This window comes from Camelina sativa, chromosome 7, assembly GCF_030686135.1.
Source record: "Camelina sativa cultivar CO46 ecotype springtype chromosome 7, ASM3068613v1".
Lineage (NCBI taxonomy): Eukaryota > Viridiplantae > Streptophyta > Magnoliopsida > Brassicales > Brassicaceae > Camelina > Camelina sativa.
In genome coordinates this window covers 3,806,266-3,828,564 of record NC_141886.1, presented here as the reverse complement: position 1 = coordinate 3,828,564, position 22,299 = coordinate 3,806,266, and the positions used below count along the sequence as shown (strand labels likewise).

At 35.9% G+C, this 22,299-nt stretch overlaps 1 protein-coding gene and 4 pseudogenes across 1 annotated transcript; 1 reads left to right on the top strand and 4 right to left on the bottom strand.

Annotated features, from left to right (window-relative positions):
- Positions 1–3,776: 3,776 nt before the first annotated feature.
- Positions 3,777–4,804, bottom strand: LOC147940806 (uncharacterized; annotated as a pseudogene).
- A 4,540-nt stretch (positions 4,805–9,344) lies between these two features.
- LOC147940805 (uncharacterized) lies at positions 9,345–9,761 on the bottom strand. Its single transcript, XM_087458279.1, has one exon. The coding sequence runs from the start codon at positions 9,759–9,761 to the stop codon at positions 9,345–9,347; it is 417 nt and encodes a 138-aa protein (XP_087314405.1).
- A 5,463-nt stretch (positions 9,762–15,224) lies between these two features.
- LOC104704282 (DEAD-box ATP-dependent RNA helicase 21 pseudogene) lies at positions 15,225–16,689 on the top strand (annotated as a pseudogene).
- A 560-nt stretch (positions 16,690–17,249) lies between these two features.
- Positions 17,250–17,657, bottom strand: LOC109125392 (B3 domain-containing protein At2g33720 pseudogene; annotated as a pseudogene).
- Positions 17,658–20,690: 3,033 nt separating this feature from the next.
- On the bottom strand, positions 20,691–21,359 carry LOC104704280 (B3 domain-containing protein At2g33720 pseudogene; annotated as a pseudogene).
- Positions 21,360–22,299: the final 940 nt, after the last annotated feature.

Genomic DNA, 22,299 nt, shown 5'->3' with positions numbered 1-22,299 from the left:
ATTACCTTAGGTGATGGAAGATCCTTCAATGAGACACTGCTTAAACCCTAGAGTCTCTCTTCCACGACTTCAATTTTATTTATAGAAAAAGTTTGATCTCAAGTTGAAATCGATTGTGATGTGATAGGGCTGAGAGGAAGCCTTTGCAGGGGATGCAATTCTTAAAAATTTTAATGTTTAAAATAGGCTCGGGCTGTTGTGAAAGTAGAGATACTCGAGGGATGTATTCTCTTGTATTATTGATCTTATCGAATAAAGAGTACATTATATAGTAGTTTACAAAGCCCTATCATAATAGGATCCTAAACCGACTTAGAATAGAGAAGGTGGCCAATGGGTCTTATGGATTTGGACATATGAATGGGCTGGTTATGGAGATCCACTACAAGTGATTTACAACACTCCCCCTTGGATGACATAACCATGCAAATGCTAAGAGACCACCGTAATACGCTTGGGGACGCTGCCTCATTAAAACCTTACCAGGAAAACCCATTGGGACAAAACCATGGTAAAAGAAAAAGAGTACAGCACGTATTACTCCCCATGTTCCAAGCATCACTAAAAGTCCTTAAGTCTCCACATTCCAATATGGTGTGTGAGCTTCTTGAATGTCGATGTCGGTAATGATTTGGTGAAGAGATCGGCTTAATTGTCGCAAGATGGAACTTGCACCACTTGAACTTCTCCGGCCTTTTGTAGTTCATATGTGAAGAAGAACTTAGGTAAAATGTACTTCGTCCGATCTCCCTTAATGTACCCTTCCTTCAGATGTGCGATGCTAGCGGTATTGTCCTCATATATGATAGTCGCTTCCTTGTCATTGGCCATGCCACAATCCGACCTGATATGTTGATTCATTGACCTCAACCAAGCACACTCACGGCTGGCTTCATGCATGGCTAAAATCTCGGCATGATTAGATGAAGTGGCCGCAATGGTTTGCTTCATTGAACGCCATGAAATTGTTGTACCACCGTGAGTAAACACATAGCCGGTTTGTGACCAACTAAACCTTCTTTGTTATAGTTAGTATAAAATAAACCCAAATCCAACGTTCCTTGTAGGTAACGCAATACATGTTTGATACCGTTCCAATGCCTTTGGGTCAGACAAAAACTAAATCTTGCTAGGAGGTTCACGGCAAAACAAATGTCTGGTCTAGTGTGGCTAGCCAAGAACATTAACGCTCCTATAGCATTGAGGTATGTCACTTCCGGACCGAGAATTTTTTCATCGTCCTTCTTTAGACCAAATGGATCACTGTCCAAATTTAAGCTTCTCACAACCATTGGACTAGGCAATGGGTAAGACTGGTCTATATTAAATCTCTTGAGTACCTTTTCAGTATATGTCATTTGATGCACAAGGATTCCATTATCTATGTATTCAAGCTGCAATCCCAAACAGAATTTAGTTTTATCTAGGTCTTTCATTTCAACTCTTTCTTGAGATATTCAACTGTTTGGGCGATTTCCCCAAAGGTTCCTAGGATATTCAAATCATCCACATATACTGCTATGATTACAGACCCTTTGTTTGCAAACTTCTTCATAAAAATACATGGACTGATGAGATCATTCTTATAGTCTTCTTTATCTAGATACTCACTTAGTCTATTGTACCACATACACTCACTTTGTTTCAGTCCATAAAGGGATTTGTTTAGCCTTATGCAGTATTGTTCTCGAGAACCACTCTTATCTTTGAGCTCAATACCCTCTGGTAATCTCATATAAATTTCATTATCCAGTGGACCATATAAATATGCGGTCACTACATCCATTAGCCGCAAATCAAGTTTTTCTCTTATAGTCAGACTTATTAAATATCTAAAAATCGTTGAATCCATCACATGGGAGTATGTCTCCTCATAATCTATTCATGGTCTTTGAGAAAATCCTTGTACTACAAGCCATGCCTTATATCTCACGATTTCATTATTCTCATTTATCTTTCTTACAAAGACCCATTTGTGTCCCACTGGCTTTATATCGAATGATGTCCTTAATGAATTCAACTCCACGTCAATGGCTTCTTTCCATTTTAACCATTCTAACCTTTGAGTGCACTCTAATATAGACATGGATTCATGATCCTCATTTATTTCAAGTGCTACCTTGTATGCAAATATTTCATCAATGTCGACATCTTTTCGGTTCCATTTAATTTCAGACATGATATAATTTATTGAGATCTCATTATTATCAATACCTTTAGGACCTTGAGGTTCAGCGTCCCAAACCTCATTCGGTACCTTAGGATTTGACGCGGCCATGTCTATATTTTCCTTAACCTCGGTTTGATTTGCACTTTTCTTAGATTTCCGAGGGTTCTTATCTTTGGAACCTATTGGTCTACTACGTTTCAAACGTGCCTTAGACTCTGTAGCAACTTGATTGTGTTCCTTTTGAACATCAATACGTACTAGTGCATTACAAGCTCGTATGTACAATTTCATAACTCTCTTTGGGTCAGCAAAAGGAATCTGGCAATTGATTTGCTTTTGCAAATGTATAATCTTTTGGACCTTTGCCTCACATGCTAGAGTCCGAGAATCTTGCCAATTTAAGGATGTTTGATTCCATGATATTTCTTTGACCAGCTTGTTTGTCTCTCCACCTAACATAGGAAATTCGGATTCAGCAAACTGATAATCCGCGTATGTGGCCTTAAATAAATCACCCGTAGTTGGCTCTAGATACTTAATAATGGTGGGAGAATCATATCCAACATATATTCACATCCTCCTTTGAGGTCCCATCTTAGTTCTCTGTGATAGTGCAATCGGTACATAAACGGCACACTCGAATGTTTTTAGATGGGATATGTCTGGCTCATGACCCGTTAGTAATTGGGATGGTGAATATTTATGCTCACTAGATGGCCTGATGCGTATAAGCTCTAACGCATGTAATATTGTGTGTCCCCAAGCCGACACAGGAAGCTTCGACCTCATGAGTAATGGTCGAGCAATTAATTGAATACGTTTAATAAAGGATTCAGCTAATCTATTTTGTGTATGTACATGTGCCACGGGATGTTCCACACTTACCACCATGGACATACAATATTCATTAAACGCTTGGGATGTAAATTCACCAGCACTGTCTAGACGTATAGTCTTAAGTGGAAAATCTGGAAAGTGGGCTCGCAGACCTATGATATGGGCCAGCAATCTAGCAAAAGCAAGGTTTCTAGTTGATAATAAGCAAACATGCGACCATCTGGTCGATGCATCAATAAGGACCATGAAATATCTAAACGTCCCACAAGGTGGATGTATTGATCCACATATATCTCCTTGTATCATTTCCAGAAAGTTTAAAGTCTCTTTAGTGACTTTCATTGGTGATGGCCTTATAATGAGTTTCCCTTGTGCACATGCTACACATGTTAGATTTTTAGGGATAACTCTTCTCTCTTTTAGAGTGTGCCCATTTGAATTTATAATTAGCTTACGCATCATGTTCGAACCCGGATGGCCAAGCCGGTCATGCCATAAAGTGAATTGTTCATTGAACATCTTGTTCATTGCCATATTAGCCTCTACCAAAATTGTGTGGCTTGATCCACTATCCACCACAATTATATTCTTGTCCTCAGCCATTTCTCAATATAGACAAGAATTTTTTGTTTTAAACATAAAGTAATAAAAAACAATTTTATATTGAAGGAAATAAAATAATTAAATTTAAACCAAAATTATAATCCAATAAAATTCAAAGTTATAAAACATAGATAATTAAAATAAATCAATACAACCAATGTGAAATTTAATTATCCTCTCTTAGGTAATCAGAAGTTTCATAATCCAATTGGTCATCATTCTCATGGTCGAAATCTTCTTCACCATCGAGATGAACCAGGTTAGCTTCTGGATTCTTTTTCAATCTCTCTTGATAGAGATCAATAAGATGCTTAGATGTCCTGCACGTCTTAGCCCAATGATTTACCATACCACATCGGTGACAACCGATTTAGTCTTATGTTGCGGTTTGAAAATTCTGCGGCCTCTACCACGACCACGACCGAAGTCGGATCGGTTCCCACAGCCATAACCATCATACTGGTTTCCTTGGTAATAGCCACGACCACCACGTCCTCTACCACGGCCACGGCCGTGATACTTGCCTCTATGGACGTAGTTAGACTCTTTAATTTTCTTGGGCTCTTTAGGCTCTTTCTTGGCCATGTCAACCTTGTGGGCTTCTGGTAATGGGGTAGATCCAGGAGGCCTCACTGCACTATTCATCAACAATAGCTCATTGTTTTGCTCAGCAAGTAGCAAACAAGAGATGAGGCTTGCATATGTCTTAAAACCCTTTTCACGATACTGTTGCTGAAGTAGTATGTTATTAGTGTGAAAGGTTGAGAATGTCTTCTCTAGCAAGTCCTCCTCAGTAACCTCCTTACCACATAATTTCAAGATCGAGACTATCTTAAATAGCTATGAATTATACTCATCCACGGATTTAAAATCCTGAATCCTTAGGTTTTTCCAATCGAATTGAGCCTTTGGTAGGAGCACCGTCTTTTGGTGTCCATATCTGTTTTTCAACTCTGTCCAAAGGTCAAGAGGATTCTCTATGGTAAGGTACTGGTTCTTGAGACTCTCAGCAAGATGATGGCGTATATGAAAAATCGCCTTATATCTACTCTTTTCAGTGCAATCATTATTATCCTCAATGCATTCACATAGGTCTTTTGATTTCAGGTTGATCTTAGTATCCAATGCCCATTGTAAGTAATTGTCTCCAGAGACATTAAGGGCAACATATTGGAGATTGTTGAGCTTTGCCATCTACACAATACAATACATGCATCTGATCATTAGCATGCGGTATGTAAGACCGAACCATGCATTTTTTTTAGTCTTAGGCCATGCGGTATTTGAGACCGAACCATGCCATCAATTTAAACTAGGCCATGCAGTATTTGAGACCGAAACATGCCATGCCTTTATCCATAATTTCGTGGTTGATATGCATGAAAAACAATCCTAGATTAATTCTAGTATATATGAACAGGAAAATATGCACATAATTTCAAGTTTAGAAATTTTCCTTTTTCTTTAAAATAGGATAATGACAAAGTTTTAAGGAGATAGATTTTCTCTAGACTTCTGATTTTAAGATTTAATTTTAGGGTTTTGATTTTAGACAAACAATCAAGAACAATCGGATTTAAAACTTAGAACAAGCAGCTTAATATTTTTCTCTTTTCGATTTTAGGTTTTAAGTTCTAAGGTTTTCATGCAATCGATTAAACAAGCAAGCAATCAATAACAACCATATTTTAAATATGTCATAATCAAATTTAATTGCAAACAATCTAAGCAATCGGATTTTTAAAGTTTTAGGGTTTTAAGGTTTTAGGAATTCAAAGCTTAGGGTTTTGTTTGTTGATTGTTTACTTGTAGATTCTAGGGTTCTTATAGGATTTAAGCCCAGATTCGATACATATGTTTTGATAAGTTTGATTGTTTACCTTCCACCGTTTGGGGTTAACTGGAATTGATCCGAGAGCTAAAGACCTCGGATATACCTTGAATTTGATCACGAACCTCGGACTAGTCACAAACAAGCAACGATCACGTATTGGTCACGGGTTTGAACAACCGCCGAGCTTCGAACGAACATGAGATGATGTGCAACGTGTTGTGAAAGTAGAGATACTCGAAGGATGTATTCTCTTGTATTGTTGATCTTATCGAATAAAGAGTACGTTATATAGTAGTTTACAAAGCCCTATCATAATAGGATCCTAAACCGACTTAGAATAGAGAAGGTGGCCAATGGGCCTTATGGACTTGGACATATGAATGGGCCGGTTATGGAGATCCACTCCAAGTGATTTACAACACTGGTATATTTATGAAAACCAAACCGAAACAAAATTTGGAATTCAGTTCGGTTTTGAGTACTTCATAAGTACCAAATGGTTCTTGGTTTGGTTCGGATAAAACTCGGAAACCATATGATATCCACACAAAAAATGAAACTAATACAAAACATTACCCATAGTTCTCGGCTGTGTTCGCATTCAAGTGGTTTTGACCATGCTTTTTGGTTTGTATATGTATTTTTTGTTTTTTTTGCTTAAATCAGGTAGGTAGGTTTTGTAACCCGGCAGAACCGAACTTGTTGAAACCAAAATCTTTTCAGATCTTATACGGTTCAAATTGACTAAAATCTGGCTAAGTAGCTTTTTTGTTGTTTTCAAGTATATAGGTTCGATCCATTGTGTCAGTGAAAAAAGAGCATACTTATAAGAGCATCTCCGGTCTCAGTTTCTCTTAAAAATTCTGTCAATTAATAATTAAAAAGTAATAATAAAGAAACACAAAAACTGAGAAACATCTCTGCTCTCAACATCCGTGAGAATCGATTTCAGATATGCATTAGTTTTTTTTGTCAATATGTCAATTTCTAATAAATTAACTCTTTTTTCAAATTTATTATTTAAATATATAATATTATTTTATAAATATATAATATTATTTTAATATTACTTAAAATGTATTATTTTGAACAACAGATACAGGTGGTCTAAAAAAACACAGACTCTATTGTAATAAAAATCTGGATATGGCTGGGTACTGTGTGACATGTCACGACCTTACATGAGTGGGGAATCACAATAGCTGAGAAAAAAAGAGATAAAACAAGTAGACAACGTTCTTGTTTCAACATAAACTTCGACGTGCCTAAACATATAAAGATGTATATGTAAAAAATAGAGAAAATAGGATTGTATTATTATTGTTGTTCTATTATCAAATAGAATGATATAACTTATATATAAGTACATACCATAATCAAATGATATAATTAAAGAAATTAAATAGAATAATTAATTAATGTATATTAGAGTAGTACATGGGATTTGAATAATCATAAGTGATATAATGATATTCTTTCTTTAATACGTTTTCTCAATCTCAATGGGTGATGTAAGAGTTGAGATTGACAAGTCCAAGTGTTAAGAAAGAGCCTGTTATGAATTGAGAAGATGAGTTGTTGTTGTTGAGCAAGATTTGCTAAAGACTCGATCTGGTGCCGAGTTGTGTGATGTTGAGGCGGTCGGCATCAACGGTGGTTGCAGAAGTAGATCCAATTTCTTCATTTTCTTTTCTTTTTTTTTTTAGTTTTTTTTTGCTTTTGTTTTTTATTAAAAAATATTCAAAAGAAATTCGACTTAGATTCAAAAGTTTATGAGATATAAGCTTGAATGATAGAAACACTTTTTGCTATAAAAAAAATTTATAAAAGAAAAAACATTTGACTTAGATTCAAAGGTCTAAGATGGTAGACATGAATAAAAAGAAACTTGATGGTTTAGATTCAGAGGTTCATGATGAATGATATGCTCAAATTTAACCCTAGAGCTACTTTCTCAAATTAAGAAGTCACTGTGGTATTTAGGAGTCGAATTCCACAAAGACTCAAGTCTACACAATAAATTATAGAGTTTAATAATTAAGCTAAACAAATTAATTTGAATTAAAATAACAATGCAAAATATTAAATAAAAGCTTGTGAAAATTAAAGGGATTAAAAAGTTAGGCCTAGGGAGTTTCTCAGGAAATTGTGAAATACTAAATCAATAATTAAATAGGATTCAAGCAATTAAAAGTCAGATCTAAAACTCTACACTCTTTTGTAAAATAAATCAGTTCTCACTGCAAATATTATCTAAATTTAAAACCAGAAAATCCAAATATCTTTGTATAATTCTAAGTTAAAAATCAGCTTTGAAACCAGGTTTAGATTGTCACACAATTACTAAATCAAATCTCTTTGCAAGAAGTAATTTTGATTATCAAAAGGTTTTATCAGGAAAATCAATTATATTCTCATATCAGTTTATTTTCCTAAGTTATTAATTCTAGATGACCAATCAAGGATTAATATGAAGAACAACCTACGATGAAGATCTAGAAAGATAATGAATCATAAATAAACAGATCTAATAAATCATAAAATCTTTGTAAAAAATCCTGAACCTAACAAGCAAACTACTCAGACATATTCAATGAAGAACAAAACATAATTCTGAATAATAAGCAATAAAAAGAGTAAAAAGGGAGTTTAAAAATTCTTCTCTCTACAAGGAGTTCAGATCTCTCTCTCCCAAAAGCTCTCAAAAATCTCTCGAGGTTGCAGAAAATAAAACTTGCTAGAATCAAACTTAGGTCTAAACAATGACCTAGAAATCTACTTATATTCCTAAAACATGTTCAGGGACTAATGATGCAAATATGGAAAACTTTGGGACAGATTTGTAAAACTTCCAAAACTTGGGTCTTCTTGCGGCTAACAGGGGTGTCGACCGACACCATCTCTCTGAATCGAATCCAAGTTGATTTCCCCGGATTAATGCTCCAAAATGATCCAAATTGCTCCACTTTGCTCCATCCATACCAAAATCCTAAAAAATCTGTCAAGACTCAACAACATCCTAGAAAACAAATCAAAAGACTCAAAAGCACACTTATATCATGGTTAAAAACCACAAAAACCATGATATATCAATGAACGTGAATATGGAAGCATTTGGCTTAAAAACAAAAATAAACAAAAGAAGCACGTAGCTTAGAAACATAAATGAAGCCGATCGTTAGATTATTATGGCTCTGATATCATGTATATAGAGAGAATATAATCAAATGAAATGATATATTATTGTTGTTGTATAATCAAATGAAATGATATAACTTATATATATAAGCACAAACTATAATCAAAAGACATAATTAAAGGGATTAAATAGAATAATATAATTAATGTATATTGAGTAATATATGAGATTTGAAATAATCATATGTGATATGATGATATTCTTTCCTTAATAACACACTATATCAGACGTACATGACGTGCTGGGAAAGGTGGTGTTACGACTTTGTTCTTGACTCTTCATGATATCGAGGTCTTCTATATGATCTGAAGTAGATATGCTTGCTCATAGCAACCGTATGGTGCCTCCTGAGCTGGCGAGGCATGAAGCATCCAGATTCAAACCTGGTACGGTTCCCGATAGACCCCCAAGGCATAGTGATAGTGACACTGTCTGTATAAATTGAGTCTCTAGGCTCTTCTGGATTTGTTCTTAAATTTCCTGGTGACGTTTAACATTTGGGATGATGATAAGAAAAGAACCTTATTTTATTATCTGAATAAGCGATACAAGTGTTAACAAGAGACTCTAGGCGCAGCTAGACATATCTCTCTCCCTCTCTGATGACACATGCGTCAATCTGTTTTCTCACAACAAACATAATTCCCTCTAATCCCTATTTTCTGTTTATATACAATTGTTATTCGCATGTGTTTAACTCTTTACTCCGCACGTGATGTCTTTTCCCTTCTCACATACACCCGATGCAGCTTATCAATACCCCCCCCCCTTTCGAAATGCAGCTTGTCCTCAAGCGAAAAGTCTGAAAACTGTGTTTGTAAATCACGAACAATCTCCCAAGTGTCTTCATGATCCGGAAGGCCTTTCCAATGAACCAATGCTTCCAACACGCCATTATCGTTATAACGAGTCTCCAATACATTAGCAGATTCCACTATCAGCTCATCATTCTCGTTCAACAGCTCTGGTAAGGGAATCACTTGATGATGATCGCCCAGAACTTTCTTTAGTTGAGATACATGAAACACCGAATGTATCTTCGACCCTGTAGGTAAGTGCAAACGATATGCAGCTTTACCAATTCTCTCCATCATTTCATAAGGACCATAAAACTTCATTGCTAACTTTTGACAAGCTCTCTTAACCACTGACTATTGTCTATATGGCCGTAACTTCAAAAACACCCAATCCCCCACTTCATGTTCAATATCCCTCCTATGTTTATCCGCATTGTTCTTCATAAGCTGTTGTGCATGAATCAAGTGATCTTTTATCTGTGATAGCATTAAATCCCTCTCCTTCATCATCTCTTCTAACTCTGATATCTTTGTCGAATTTTCCTCAAATCGTAAGATAGCAGGAGGGTCACGACCATAAAGAACTTTGAATGGTGTGCATTTCAATGCAGTATGATAAGAAGAGTTATACCATAGTTCTGCCCATGTCAAATACTGGTGCCATGTCTTAGGATGTGTAGACGCAAAACATCTTAAGTAAGTCTCCAAACATCGGTTCAATACCTCTGTTTGTCCATCGGTTTGAGGGTGGAATGCGGTGCTATATTTGAGTTTAGTACCAAATAACTTGAAACAATCTTTCCAAAAAGCACTGATAAACGTGTTTCCTCTGTCTGATACTATAGATGCTAGAAAACCGTGTAGTCTCACTACCTCTTTGATGAATAATTTTTCCACATCAAAAGCCGAGAATGGATGTTTAAGGCTCAAAAAGTGACTATACTTGCTCAATCTGTCAACTACTACCAAGATAACATCCTTGCCTTGAGAACGGGGAAGTCCTTCCACAATATCCATGGAGATATCCTCCCAAACTTGTTTAGGAAGCGGTAGGGGTTGTAACAATCCTGCTGGCGAAAGTGTAGAATATTTTTGTCTCTGACAGACATCACACTCCGACACAAATTTCTGCACATCTTTCATCAACCCTTCCCAGCGAAAAGATTGCTGAATTCGTTTAGCTTTTTAAGCACCCCCGAGTGGCCTCCTAACATACCCGTATGATATTCCTCCAATATCAAAAGGATGGACTTAGATGTCTTAGGTAAGACTAACCTGTTCTTGAACCATAATCTCCCATTCCTCACAGTGTAGCCATTGTGTTCAGTTTGGTCTGCTTGATACGCTTGTATCACTTCCTGTAGATCCTTATCTTTGTCAATCTCTTCGTATATATCTTGTAGTTGTAATGTAGTAGGAACTGTTAATGCAAGCAAAACAGGTGATGGTATTATCCCTTGAGGTTGCGTCATTCGAGATAGCCCATCAGCTGCAGAATTTTCCACTCAGGTTTGTATATGATTTCAAAATCATAGTTCAACAATTTAATCAGCCACTTTTGATAGTCCATCGTCACTTCTCTCTGATCTAGCAAAAATTTCAGACTTTTCTGGTCTGTATGAACCACAAAATATCTCCCAAAGAGATAATGTTTCCATTTTTGTATTGCTAGTACTATAGCCATTAACTCTCTTTCATACACCGGTATCAACTGTTCCTTGACAGACAACCCATGACTAAAATATGCAATCGGTCTCTTGCCTTGCATCAGTACTGCTCCCAAACCATACCCAGATGCATCAGCTTCCATCGTAAACACTTCAGTAAAGTCGGGTAAAGCCAGAACAGGTGTTGTAGACATTGCTTTCTTTAAAGTGTCAAAAGCTAGTTGTGCTTCCTTACTCCACTCGAAGCTATCTTTCTTCAATAGTTCTGTCAAAGGTCTTGCTAGCACCCCATAGCCTTTTATAAACCTTCTATAATAGCCTATGAGGCCTAAGAACCAACGCAATTCTTTCACTGATTTAGGTGTCACCCATAGAGTCATAGCCTTTGTTTTTGCTGGATCAGTGGATACGCCTTCACTTGATATAATGTGTCCCAAGTAATCCACTTGCTTCTGTCCAAACATGCACTTCTTCTTATTTGCAAAAAGCTGATTATCTTCTAGAATCTTCATGACAATCCTCAAATGCTCAACATGTTGCTTCATTGTCGAGCTATATATCAAAATGTCGTCTAAGAATACTAGGATGAACTTTCTGAGGAATGGTCTGAACAATTCATTCATTAGCGCTTAGAATGTTGCTGGTGCGTTTGTAAGTCCAAATGGCATCACAAGGAACTCATAGTGTCCATCGTGAGTTCTGAAAGCAGTTTTCGGTACATCTTCTTCTCTCATTCTAATCTGATGATAACCGGCTCTCAAATCCAATTTCGAAAACAGAACAGATCCATTTAGCTCATCTAGTAGTTGGTCAATCATCGGTATTGGAAACTTGTTAGGAACTGTTACTCGGTTAAGTGCTCTGTAATCGACACAGAATCTCCAGCTATTGTCTTTTTTCTAAACCAAAAATACTGGACTGGAAAAGGGACTCTGGCTTGGCCTGATTATGCCTGAGTCTAGCATCTCTTTCACCATTTTTTCCATTATTTCCTTTTGTGCGTGAGGATAACGATATGGTCTGACACTCACCGTTTTAGTTCCTGGGGTCAGATTGATTGAGTGTTCTCTTCCTCGAATAGGTGGTAGAGCTGTGGGAATCTCAAATACGCAGTCAAACTGTGATAACACTGTCTAATGGTTGTTTCTCGGTTTGGATCAACTGCTGATTACACAACTCCACATCTACTCCCTTGTTGTTGACTTTAAACCCACTCGACAACGATTTCAAGGACATCGTCGAATTCTCCAAGTCAGATTCTCCTCTGAGATATACTGTTTTGCCATTGTAAATAAATGACATCTCATTCTTCTCCCAATTAACTCTACAATCTCCCAAAGTTCTTAGCCAGTAGACTCCCAAGATGACATCAATTTGACCCAATTCAAGGATAATAAAATCTATGGTAAATTCCAGATTTTGAGTCGAAAAAGTCACCTTCTCACATACTCCTAAACCATTCACCATGATGCATGTTCCCAGCTTAATATTCAAATTTGGATCCTCCTTGCATTTTAGTCTCAGTTTCTTCACATCAGCTGGTGATAAAAATTGTGAGATACACCACTGTCTAACATTATCACGATATCCTCTCTGCCCACTGATCCTCTTACTTTTGTAGTTGTTGGACCCAAAATACCTTTGAATGATGCAAACGATAAAGCCATACACTCACTTATAGGCTCCTCTATTAGCTCTGCTTCATTGTTCACATCCAATACTACTACCTCATAGCCATTGAGCACTGTCATGATTCGCAGTTCCTTGTTTGGACATTTGTGTTCCTTCGACCAGGGACCATCACACTTAAAACATATCCATTTTCTTCTTTTTTTTGTCTAGTTCAGCACTCGTATTGTTTCTTCTCGGTCTGGACTCTACTCGGCTGACTGGTTTCTGCAAACTCTGTATGATTTCAGTCCCAATGGATTTTGTCTTCCAACTATTAGAGTTGTAGTGAGAATTCTCTCTGTATTCAGAGTTAAAATTCTCCTTATTCTCCTTACTAGCTATCATCAGTTCCTTCCGCACAACACTATGCATAATTCTTGATTCCATGGCTCTTGCTTCAGCCACCATCTCAGGTAAGTTGTGCGGTTTCTGCATGTGTACGAGTTCTTGCATTTCCTGTGATAAACCAATGAGAAATATCCCTTCCAGCTTTTGTTCATCTAGACCTGATACTTTTGATGAAAGGTCCTCAAATCTTTGTATGTAGTCAGCTATTGTTCCCGTTTGTTTGATGCAAAATAAGCTTTGACTTGGACCATGCATATTCAAATTCCCAAATCTCAGCATCAAGCTAGACTTAAATTGCAACCAACTCTCAAACTGTCTTGTATTAACAACCCAATTGTACCAGCTCAAAGCTTCTCCGCTTAAACTCACTGATACCAATGCCAGCTTCTCCGCATCATTGTATCCACCAATACAAAAAAATCGCTCCATGAGCAACCCAAGCATAAACCCCAATATCATCGAAGACCGTCATTTCTACATTCTTGATCAAGTTTTCTCTAAGACCAGGCCTAATGTTGCTATGGCAAGGTTCCGAGACTGGGAAACGTACCTGATTGCGACAATCTTATGATTGTGGTGGCGCAGAATGGCTTGAAGCACCCACCTCACAGACCGTTTCAATTATGGGTAAAAAACTGAGGACCAGATCCAGCTTCCTTCCAAGATCCTCCAATTTTTGATCGCGAATGTTCATATCGTTGGCTAACGACTCAATCTTGGAGCTCATCTGAGAACCCAATGAATCGATTCTTGTCTCCATCTTCGCTCCTGAACTGCGCATCTCGCTCAATTGATCGTAAACATCGGCTAGTGATGCTTCTTGTTGTTCTGTTGCTGACAATTCGCGAACAAGTGATAACCCTAACTCCATAACCATCTTCAAGATAAGCTCCTTCGTTCGTTGCGGAAGAAACAAAAATTTCCCAATTACTCGAACCCTAACTTCACTCCCTGGCGATTGCTTCAATCCGAGATCACGACGCACCAATTGATAAGAAAAGAACCTTCTTTTATTATCTGAATAAGCGATACAAATGTTAACAAGAGACTCTAGACGCAACTAGACATAACTCTCTCCCTCTCATATGACACATGCGTCAATCTGTTTTCTCACAACAAACATAATTCCCTCTAATCCCTATTTTCTGTTTATATACAATTGTTATTCGCATGTGTTTAACATACACATACACCCGATGCAACTTATCAGATAATGTTAGTCGCATGTTTTATCTTTATTTGATAGTCAAGGAAGCAAGTAGCAAGTGGGAAAGTTGAAACTTGAGTAACTTTTTATATTTAGTACTGGTTTTTGTTCAAGAAAAGTATGTTCGATTCTGGTTTTTTTTTTTTTTTTTTTTTCACATTTATATTTATATGTTTAAATTGAAAATTGATGCTCGAGAATTAGTGTATCTTTTTTTTTTTTTGGTCAACGAGAATTAGTGTATCTATCAAGACGATATGCTAAGCGAGTAGGATACCATTCAGTTTTTTTTTTTGGTAATGTGCAAATCAATGACTTTGCGAACTTGCCCGTTTCGTTATCCTAAAGCACTAGAGAATGTGTAATATTCTAAGGAGAGGGTAAAGAGGAAGAGAGTGTCAGCAACAACAACGACGACTCCCACAGTCCCACTCCAATAACGACTCTCTTCCGCACCAGAACTTCCTCCAACGCTCAATAAACAATCTCAATCTGCATCCTCCTCCTCTTCGAGCCTTCCTCTGGTTTTTCTCTTGCTCCAACATAGCCTGGAGTTTCTTCACCATCTTCACCGTTTCGTTAGCTAAAGGTCGTTTTAAAAACCTTTAGCTAAATCAATTATGTCTTGCGACAAAAGCGAAAAACCAACCATATGTTTCGTATGTCCACATGATACGTAACTATGGTAAGAGAACCAGAAGACTTGAGAAGCTTCTAAAGTCACGATTTGTTATGTTTCCTTTTAGTTTAAGTTATTGTTTTTGGTATTTTTACTTTTTTATTATGTTTAGCTATTTTTACTTAAATTATCTCTAGTCGGTTAATTATAAGAGTTCTCTATATATAAAAGGTTCAAAACCTCTCGAGACATCAATGAGAACCAAACCCCTAGAATTAACAACTAAGAGAGAAATTAGGGTTAAAAGGGAGATAAAGCTTGGAGCGATAAGAGATTAGAGGAGATGACTGAAAGGGATTGGCGTATCTTCGGGGAAGATTTCAATATCTCTTACAAGGGTTCGAGGGTTCCTCGTCCTATGGGGAGCTGGGAAGAGAGCAAGCTTACTTCTGAGCTTCTGAAAGCTGTGGAGAGAGCTGGATACAAGAAACCGTCTCCTATTCAAATGGCAGCTATACCACTTGGACTGCAACAGCGTGATGTTATCGGCATTGCAGAGACTGGTTCTGGTAAGACTGCTGCTTTTGTTTTGCCTATGTTAGCTTACATATCTAGATTGCCACCCATGACTGAAGAGAATGAGACTAAGGGACCTTATGCTTTGGTTATGGCCCCTACTAGGGAGCTTGCTCAGCAAATTGAGGAGGAAACTGTTAAGTTAGCCCATTATTTAGGGTTTAGGGTGACTAAAATTGTGGGTGGTCAGTCGATTGAGGAACAGGGGTTGAAGCTAGCACAAGGGTGTGAGATTGTGATTGCCACTCCGGGTCGTTTGATTGATTGCCTTGAGAGGCGGTATGTTGTGTTGAACCAGTGCAACTATGTGGTTCTTGATGAGGCTGATCGGATAATAGACATGGGTTTCGAGCTGCAAGTTTCAGGTGTGTTAGATGCGATGCCTTCTAGTAATTTGAAACCCGAGAACGAAGAAGAAGAGCTTGATGAAAAGAAAATTTACAGAACCACATGTATGTTCAGTAGTGCTACAATGCCTCCTGGGGTAGAACGGCTTGCTAGGAAGTACTTGAGGAACCCTGTTGTCGTCACCATTGGTACTGCAGATTTGATTTCGCAACACGTGATTATGATGAAAGAATCCGAAAAATTCTTCAGGTTGCAGACACTGCTCGATGAACTGGATGATGATAAGACTGCCATTGTGTTTGTTAACACCAAGAAAAAAGCAGACATTATTGCTAAGAATCTGGACATGGCTGGGTACTTTGTAACGACCTTACATGGTGGGAAATCACAAGAGCAGAGAGAAATCAGCTTAGAAGGTTTCAGAGCAAAGATATACAATGTTCTTGTTGCAACAGATGTTGTTACACGTGGAATTGATATTCCCGATGTGGCTCACGTCATAAACTACGATATGCCTAAACATATTGAGATGTATACACATCGTATCGGACGTACAGGGCGTGCTGGGAAGAGAGGTGTTGCGACTTCGTTCTTGACTCTTCATGATACCGAGGTCTTCTATGATCTGAAGCAGATGCTTGTTCAGAGAAACAGTTCGGTGCCTCCTGAGCTGGCGAGGCATGAAGCATCCAGATTCAAACCTGGTACAGTTCCTGATATACAGACCCCCAAGACATAGTGACGTTTACGCTTTCGGATAATTATGATGTTAGTTGCATGTTTTATCTTTATGATTCGTAGTTTGATAGCAAGTGGGAGAGTTGAAACCTGAGTAACTTTTTATATTTAGGTCTGGTTTTTGTCCAAGAAGAGTATGTTCGATTCTCGTTTTTTTTTTTCTTTTTTCACATTTATTTATATCTTCTCTTTGTGTTTTAAATTGAAAACTGATGCTCGAGAATTAGTAAATCTGTCAAGACGATATGTAGCAAGAATTCAGGTTTTTTTTGGTTATGTAGCAAATCAATGACTTTGCGAACTTGACCTTTTTGTTATCCTAAAGCACAAGAAAACGTGTAATATTTTCTTTTGTACGTGATCCTGGCGGTCCTTAAGGTCTACATTTCTACTATGTTACCATTGTTATATGAGGGTTTCTACTTCTTAGTGTGGGATATTTTCTGTGTATGACGCTGTAACAAATTAATATAGTTTCATTGCTTATTCTTAAGACATAAGAGCATTGTTAGATTCAACATAAACCATATAAACACCACATAAACCACATCACTTTAATTTGTTTGACCATTACAATAAGATAATACGAATCTCTCTGCAGAGACTGCCTGTCTGCCTCCATAGCTAGCGAGCTCCTATGGACCTGCAGGACGAGGAGTAAATGATGCTGAACCCATTGGTACGGAAACTGAGCTAGCTTTTATCGTCGGACGAGAAAGAACACAAAAATGAAGCTTAGAACCATAAGGATCCCAATATATTCCAACCACATCGCCTGCCTTCAAAGCTCTTCTCACCACAAAATCTTTATGCCATCCATTGAGGAGAATATAGCTTGGATAGTCGGGCCATTTCATAAGAACCACGATGTGCATAGTAGAAGTGTCGTCATCATACACGTCGACTGTTAAGCCAGGGCCTTCTTCGAGTACTTCAAACACAGGGAGATACCTCAGAATGTCGCTACGTACAAAGCTTTCGGTTAGAAAAATATTGTTGATATAGCCATGATTGCTTTCGGTTATTTCCTGCTTGATGGCCATGGATCGGTGTAGAGAGTTAGTTTTGTTGAGACATTGTGCCGCGCCTCCTCTCTTCTTTCTTCATACGTCATAAACCTCATCCTCGCCAGGTTTATTTTCTCTTCGGCTTGCTTATTGGCTGTTGGTCCACAAGCAACCTTGGGGTCATGTGGCTTGTCATACGGAAACAGATCCAGGGTGACGAAACTCTTATCCATGATCGAAGAAAAGTGAAAACCTGAACAAAGCATAGCTGGATCAAAAATCTTTTTTTTTTTTAAATAAAATAAATTATGCACAGTATATTTTTATAATAAAAATCATTTGTTACTAAATACGAGATTTATAATAAGATATATATATATATATATATATATATATATATATATTCAGATCAATATGAAATAATTTAAAATCATGTTCAGGATCCCGTCTTATAAGTTTGTGGTATTTTAGAATAACCTTAATATTATGATTTAAAATGTTGATGAAAAAACAAATTTGCTATTACATTCTATGATAAAAATTTATATAATTTAACTCTATTATTATTTAAATATTTCTTACAAATATCGATACTAATGTTTATGACATAATTATTCTGAATCTAGATATACTAAACTTTTAGATATCTGATATGCAACCCAATATGAATATTACTAAAATCGAATATGCTATATGCTGGATGACAAAATATTATGGTATATGAAATTTGGTTAATGTATAAAACTCATAATTCACAATCAAAAACAATATATTAGCATAAAATTAATGAATAAAAAAATGGATGAGGGGCCAACCTACGCCACGAAGATGTGATGCGTTTATAAGGAGGCGATCATGTATTAGTTTTGTGAAGTGTTTTCCTGTTGCAAATTCATGTTTATATAGACATTGAGTGTTGAACTAAAAATAAAGACATTGAGTTCATTACTTAAAAACTAGTATACAATTATTATACTTCCTAAATATTTTTTTGACTAAATATTAGAATGTAGCGGTAATTATGGCAGTATAATATATATTATGTTAAGATGTGTAAATTTATAATTATTCTGTTACGTAGTTTTAAGCCTTTTTATTAATAAGAATTACTTGCTTTTTCCTTCTTTTTGGGGGAATGAGAAGTTGAACTATAGTAGAGTAAAACCTCATTAAATTAATAAGGTCGGGACCAAGATATTTTATTAATTTATAGAGGTTTTAAACATTTATCATTTAAACATTTATCATTTTCACTTTCATAATCTAGTAAACTATTGACATCAATCATATTACGATAGTCAAAACTATAAATTAAGAAATATAAAAGTGTAACTTATAAAATATTCAAAACTATGAAATTAATAGTTTTGAATATTTTATAAAATGTTAATAAAATGTTAATTTATGAAGAGATTTTTATTTTCATAGTTTTGAATATTTTATAAGTTACACTTTTATATTTCTTAATTTATAGTTTTGGCTATCGTAATATGATTGATGTCAATAGTTTACTAGATTATGAAAGTGAAAATGATAAATGTTTAAAAGTTTATAGTTTAGAAAAAATTGTTGTTACTATTTTTCATGATGAAGTCAAAGAAGATATTACAGTATCCTTATAACCAATTACACGTAAAGAAGCAACTATCGCGTGTAAGACGCTTTACAATTTTTGAATACAATTTGAGAAAACAACACAAAAAGTTTTTGATGCAATGAGAAAGATTATAGAAGAGTTTTAACAAAAATGCAAATTCAAGAATAGACAAACAATAATAGAGCCATATTTCACTAAATTTTCTTAGATATATCTATATATATATATATATATATATAGTTTATATCATTATTAATTTATGATATTGATGGGACTATATTTTTACATTGGATTTCAGAAAAAAGTATTATCTTATTATTTTATCGAAGTGTGTCATTTTTTACACCGGTCCAACTCGGAACTGGAAAAATTTATTAATTTATAGCGAGTATTAATTTAAAGAGTATTAATTTATAGAGGTTCTACTGTATTTGAAATACCTAAAATGTGTAAAAAGAAAACCCTCACCTTTTTCAAAAACATATAAAAGATCTTTATTTCTTTGTCGGAATTTTAATCTCTCAACTTTTAGTAGAAGGTAAAATAAATCCTAATAAAAATCAAATAGAGCCAAATTTTTAAAAACAGATAAATAAAAACAATATTAAGATTTAATATTTGTAAATTCGAGTTTCCAAGTATTCATTCAAAAATGTATTTTTCAGATATTAAATTAATTCAATATTTCTTATTTTATTATGATCATGCAACCAACTTTTTACTTTTAAAAATTATATCATGTAAGCTATACAAATTTACAAGTAGCATGTTCAGTCTTTTTGGTTCAAAATTTTCCTAGTTTTTTAGATCTTGGATGATCAAACTTATATTATGACAAAATTCCGACTTGGATTTGGTTCAGTTGTGGATAAAAAAATCATTTAAAATAATTCATTAAATTTAAAAGTGTATGTTTTGCATATCTTAATTTTATGTATTAATTTTTTTATAAAAATAATTTTTAATGATGTTAATTTAGTTTATTCGATAAAAAAAATTATTATTAAATTTGTGTGACCCAACTAAATAAACATTTATAGACATAATTATTATCTGGTTTGGTTTAAATATTTATATAGCGCTCGATGTATTATTACATTGGTTTGATTTCATATTAAAGAATTTTTTCATTCAAGCCGAAAACATCATCAATATTTGAAAATTTTCTAAAATATAATAAAATATATCATGTACAACATAAAATAATTAATTTTTGCCAAAGTCATCAATCAAACTTAAAGTCGAAACAAAATAAATTTTATATATTGTTTTGATATGTTTTCCTAAATATAAAATCAATTATCCGAGCCAACAAATTTATTTAGCTCACGTAGAAAAACTGGTAATGGTAACAAATGCATCAAAATTAATCCATGTTATGAACATTATGCGAATGTTAATGCTAAACTTAGAGTAAAAAAAAAGAAGAATCTCTTTCGACGTCTCTCTCTCAGCGCTCATTGCTCCACTAGTTAGGGTTCTTTTGCACGTGAAAGCACACGAAAGTGGAGCCTCGAAGCAAAACGATCCCAAAATAGTCCAATTTCGTCTCCTTTTCTCAAACATCTCTTACGAACCAAATGCATACGCCATCCACCGTTTAAAACATAACCATTCAACGTGGTCCATCTCTTTAGAAGCAGCTGGAACGTCGAGTCAGTGTCGTGGTCATACACATCGACCGTGATTCCTATCCCTTGGTGTACCTTAATCTGGTCATCCTTGTTGAGGTATTTGATGATGTGGTCCTCAATGGGGCGAGTATGAAGAAGAAGACGGCTAAGCGGGCCAAGATCGCTAGGGGTTAGTACCTTCTTGAGGATCCACGGATCTTTGAAGAGTGTTAGCTCTGTTGAAACACCATACCATTCGTCCGTTTCCCTTTCTTCTTCACTCGAGAGATTTCTCATTCGCTTAGTCTGTCTTTCTTTTTTGGTTAAGTAGTTGTTGTCGCTTGGTGAGCAAGAAACCTTGGCCGCCGGATCATCATGGTTCCTCTTCCTCTTCTTAGGGTGTTCACAAGACGACAAACAGAGAGTGGTGGAGACCGAACTCTCTTTAGGGTTTTCAGATGAATTGCCGTAGACCAAGTGTTGAGTAGTCGATGTAGCAGAGGGTGGAGCCATCATCATCATCATCATTGCCGAGGATTGAAGGTCTTGTGATGTTTTTGGCGGACTTTGCATCATTCTCTTTCGATTTGATTTGAGACTCTGGAATGTAGACAGAGAGGTTAGAGGTATGTACGTATGTATCTTATATAATATATAGAGATGAGCCACGTTTGCCTTTAACTTTTTGTTTTCAGGTATTTTTCCTGTTTAAAAAAGGAAATTCATTTGTTATCGAGAAAAAAAAAAGGAAAAAGATTTGTATTTAGTTTTGCCAATTACATCTATTCTGCGGTGAATTAGTGTTAAGATTTTAATGCGGTTGGCTGTCTTTTTTTTATAATCACAATTTTATTTCAATAAGATCATACAGATGGGCTTAGCTAGGCCCACGACACAATCCAAATACAGCTCTATTTCCATTAACTAGAGAAAAATATAACAAGTAAAATCTTGGGCTTGAGTTGTTTCTTTTCCAGATTTAACAAGCATCCAATTCCAAACCAAGTGAATGTATCAGACGCAATACTCACAGTCAGCTCTAGATGATCCAGGATGTTGGATAGCAAACAGCTCGTCCGATGAACTTGATTTAAACGGCCGAGAGTTACAGACCTGTACTCATCACCAACGCCAAAGGCAATTCATGGCAATATCCTGAAACTCCTCAAGAACAGCCACTGCACATGGATTCATTAGTTTTAGAGCCTGCTCATCATTTGGCTTCTCAAATTCATGAACTTCAGTAAAGCAAAGCAATAGTAAATCAAAGCCACTGCACATGAATTCATTATTAGTCTATCAAAATCAAAGCAAGGTCCATTAGTAATTACAACAGAACGATACACATCAGTAAAGCAACTGGCGCAGGCGTTTGTTCACACTTCACACACATATATATGCCAGTCCACACATGTCAAAAGCAAGCATATAAGGCTAGAACTGAAAGTATGAAATAACTGAAATGGTC

Coding starts and splice junctions, on each gene's coding strand:
- LOC147940805 (XM_087458279.1), bottom strand. CDS start 9,761: ATGAAGTTTTATGGTCCTTATGAAATGATGGAGAGAATTGGTAAAGCT.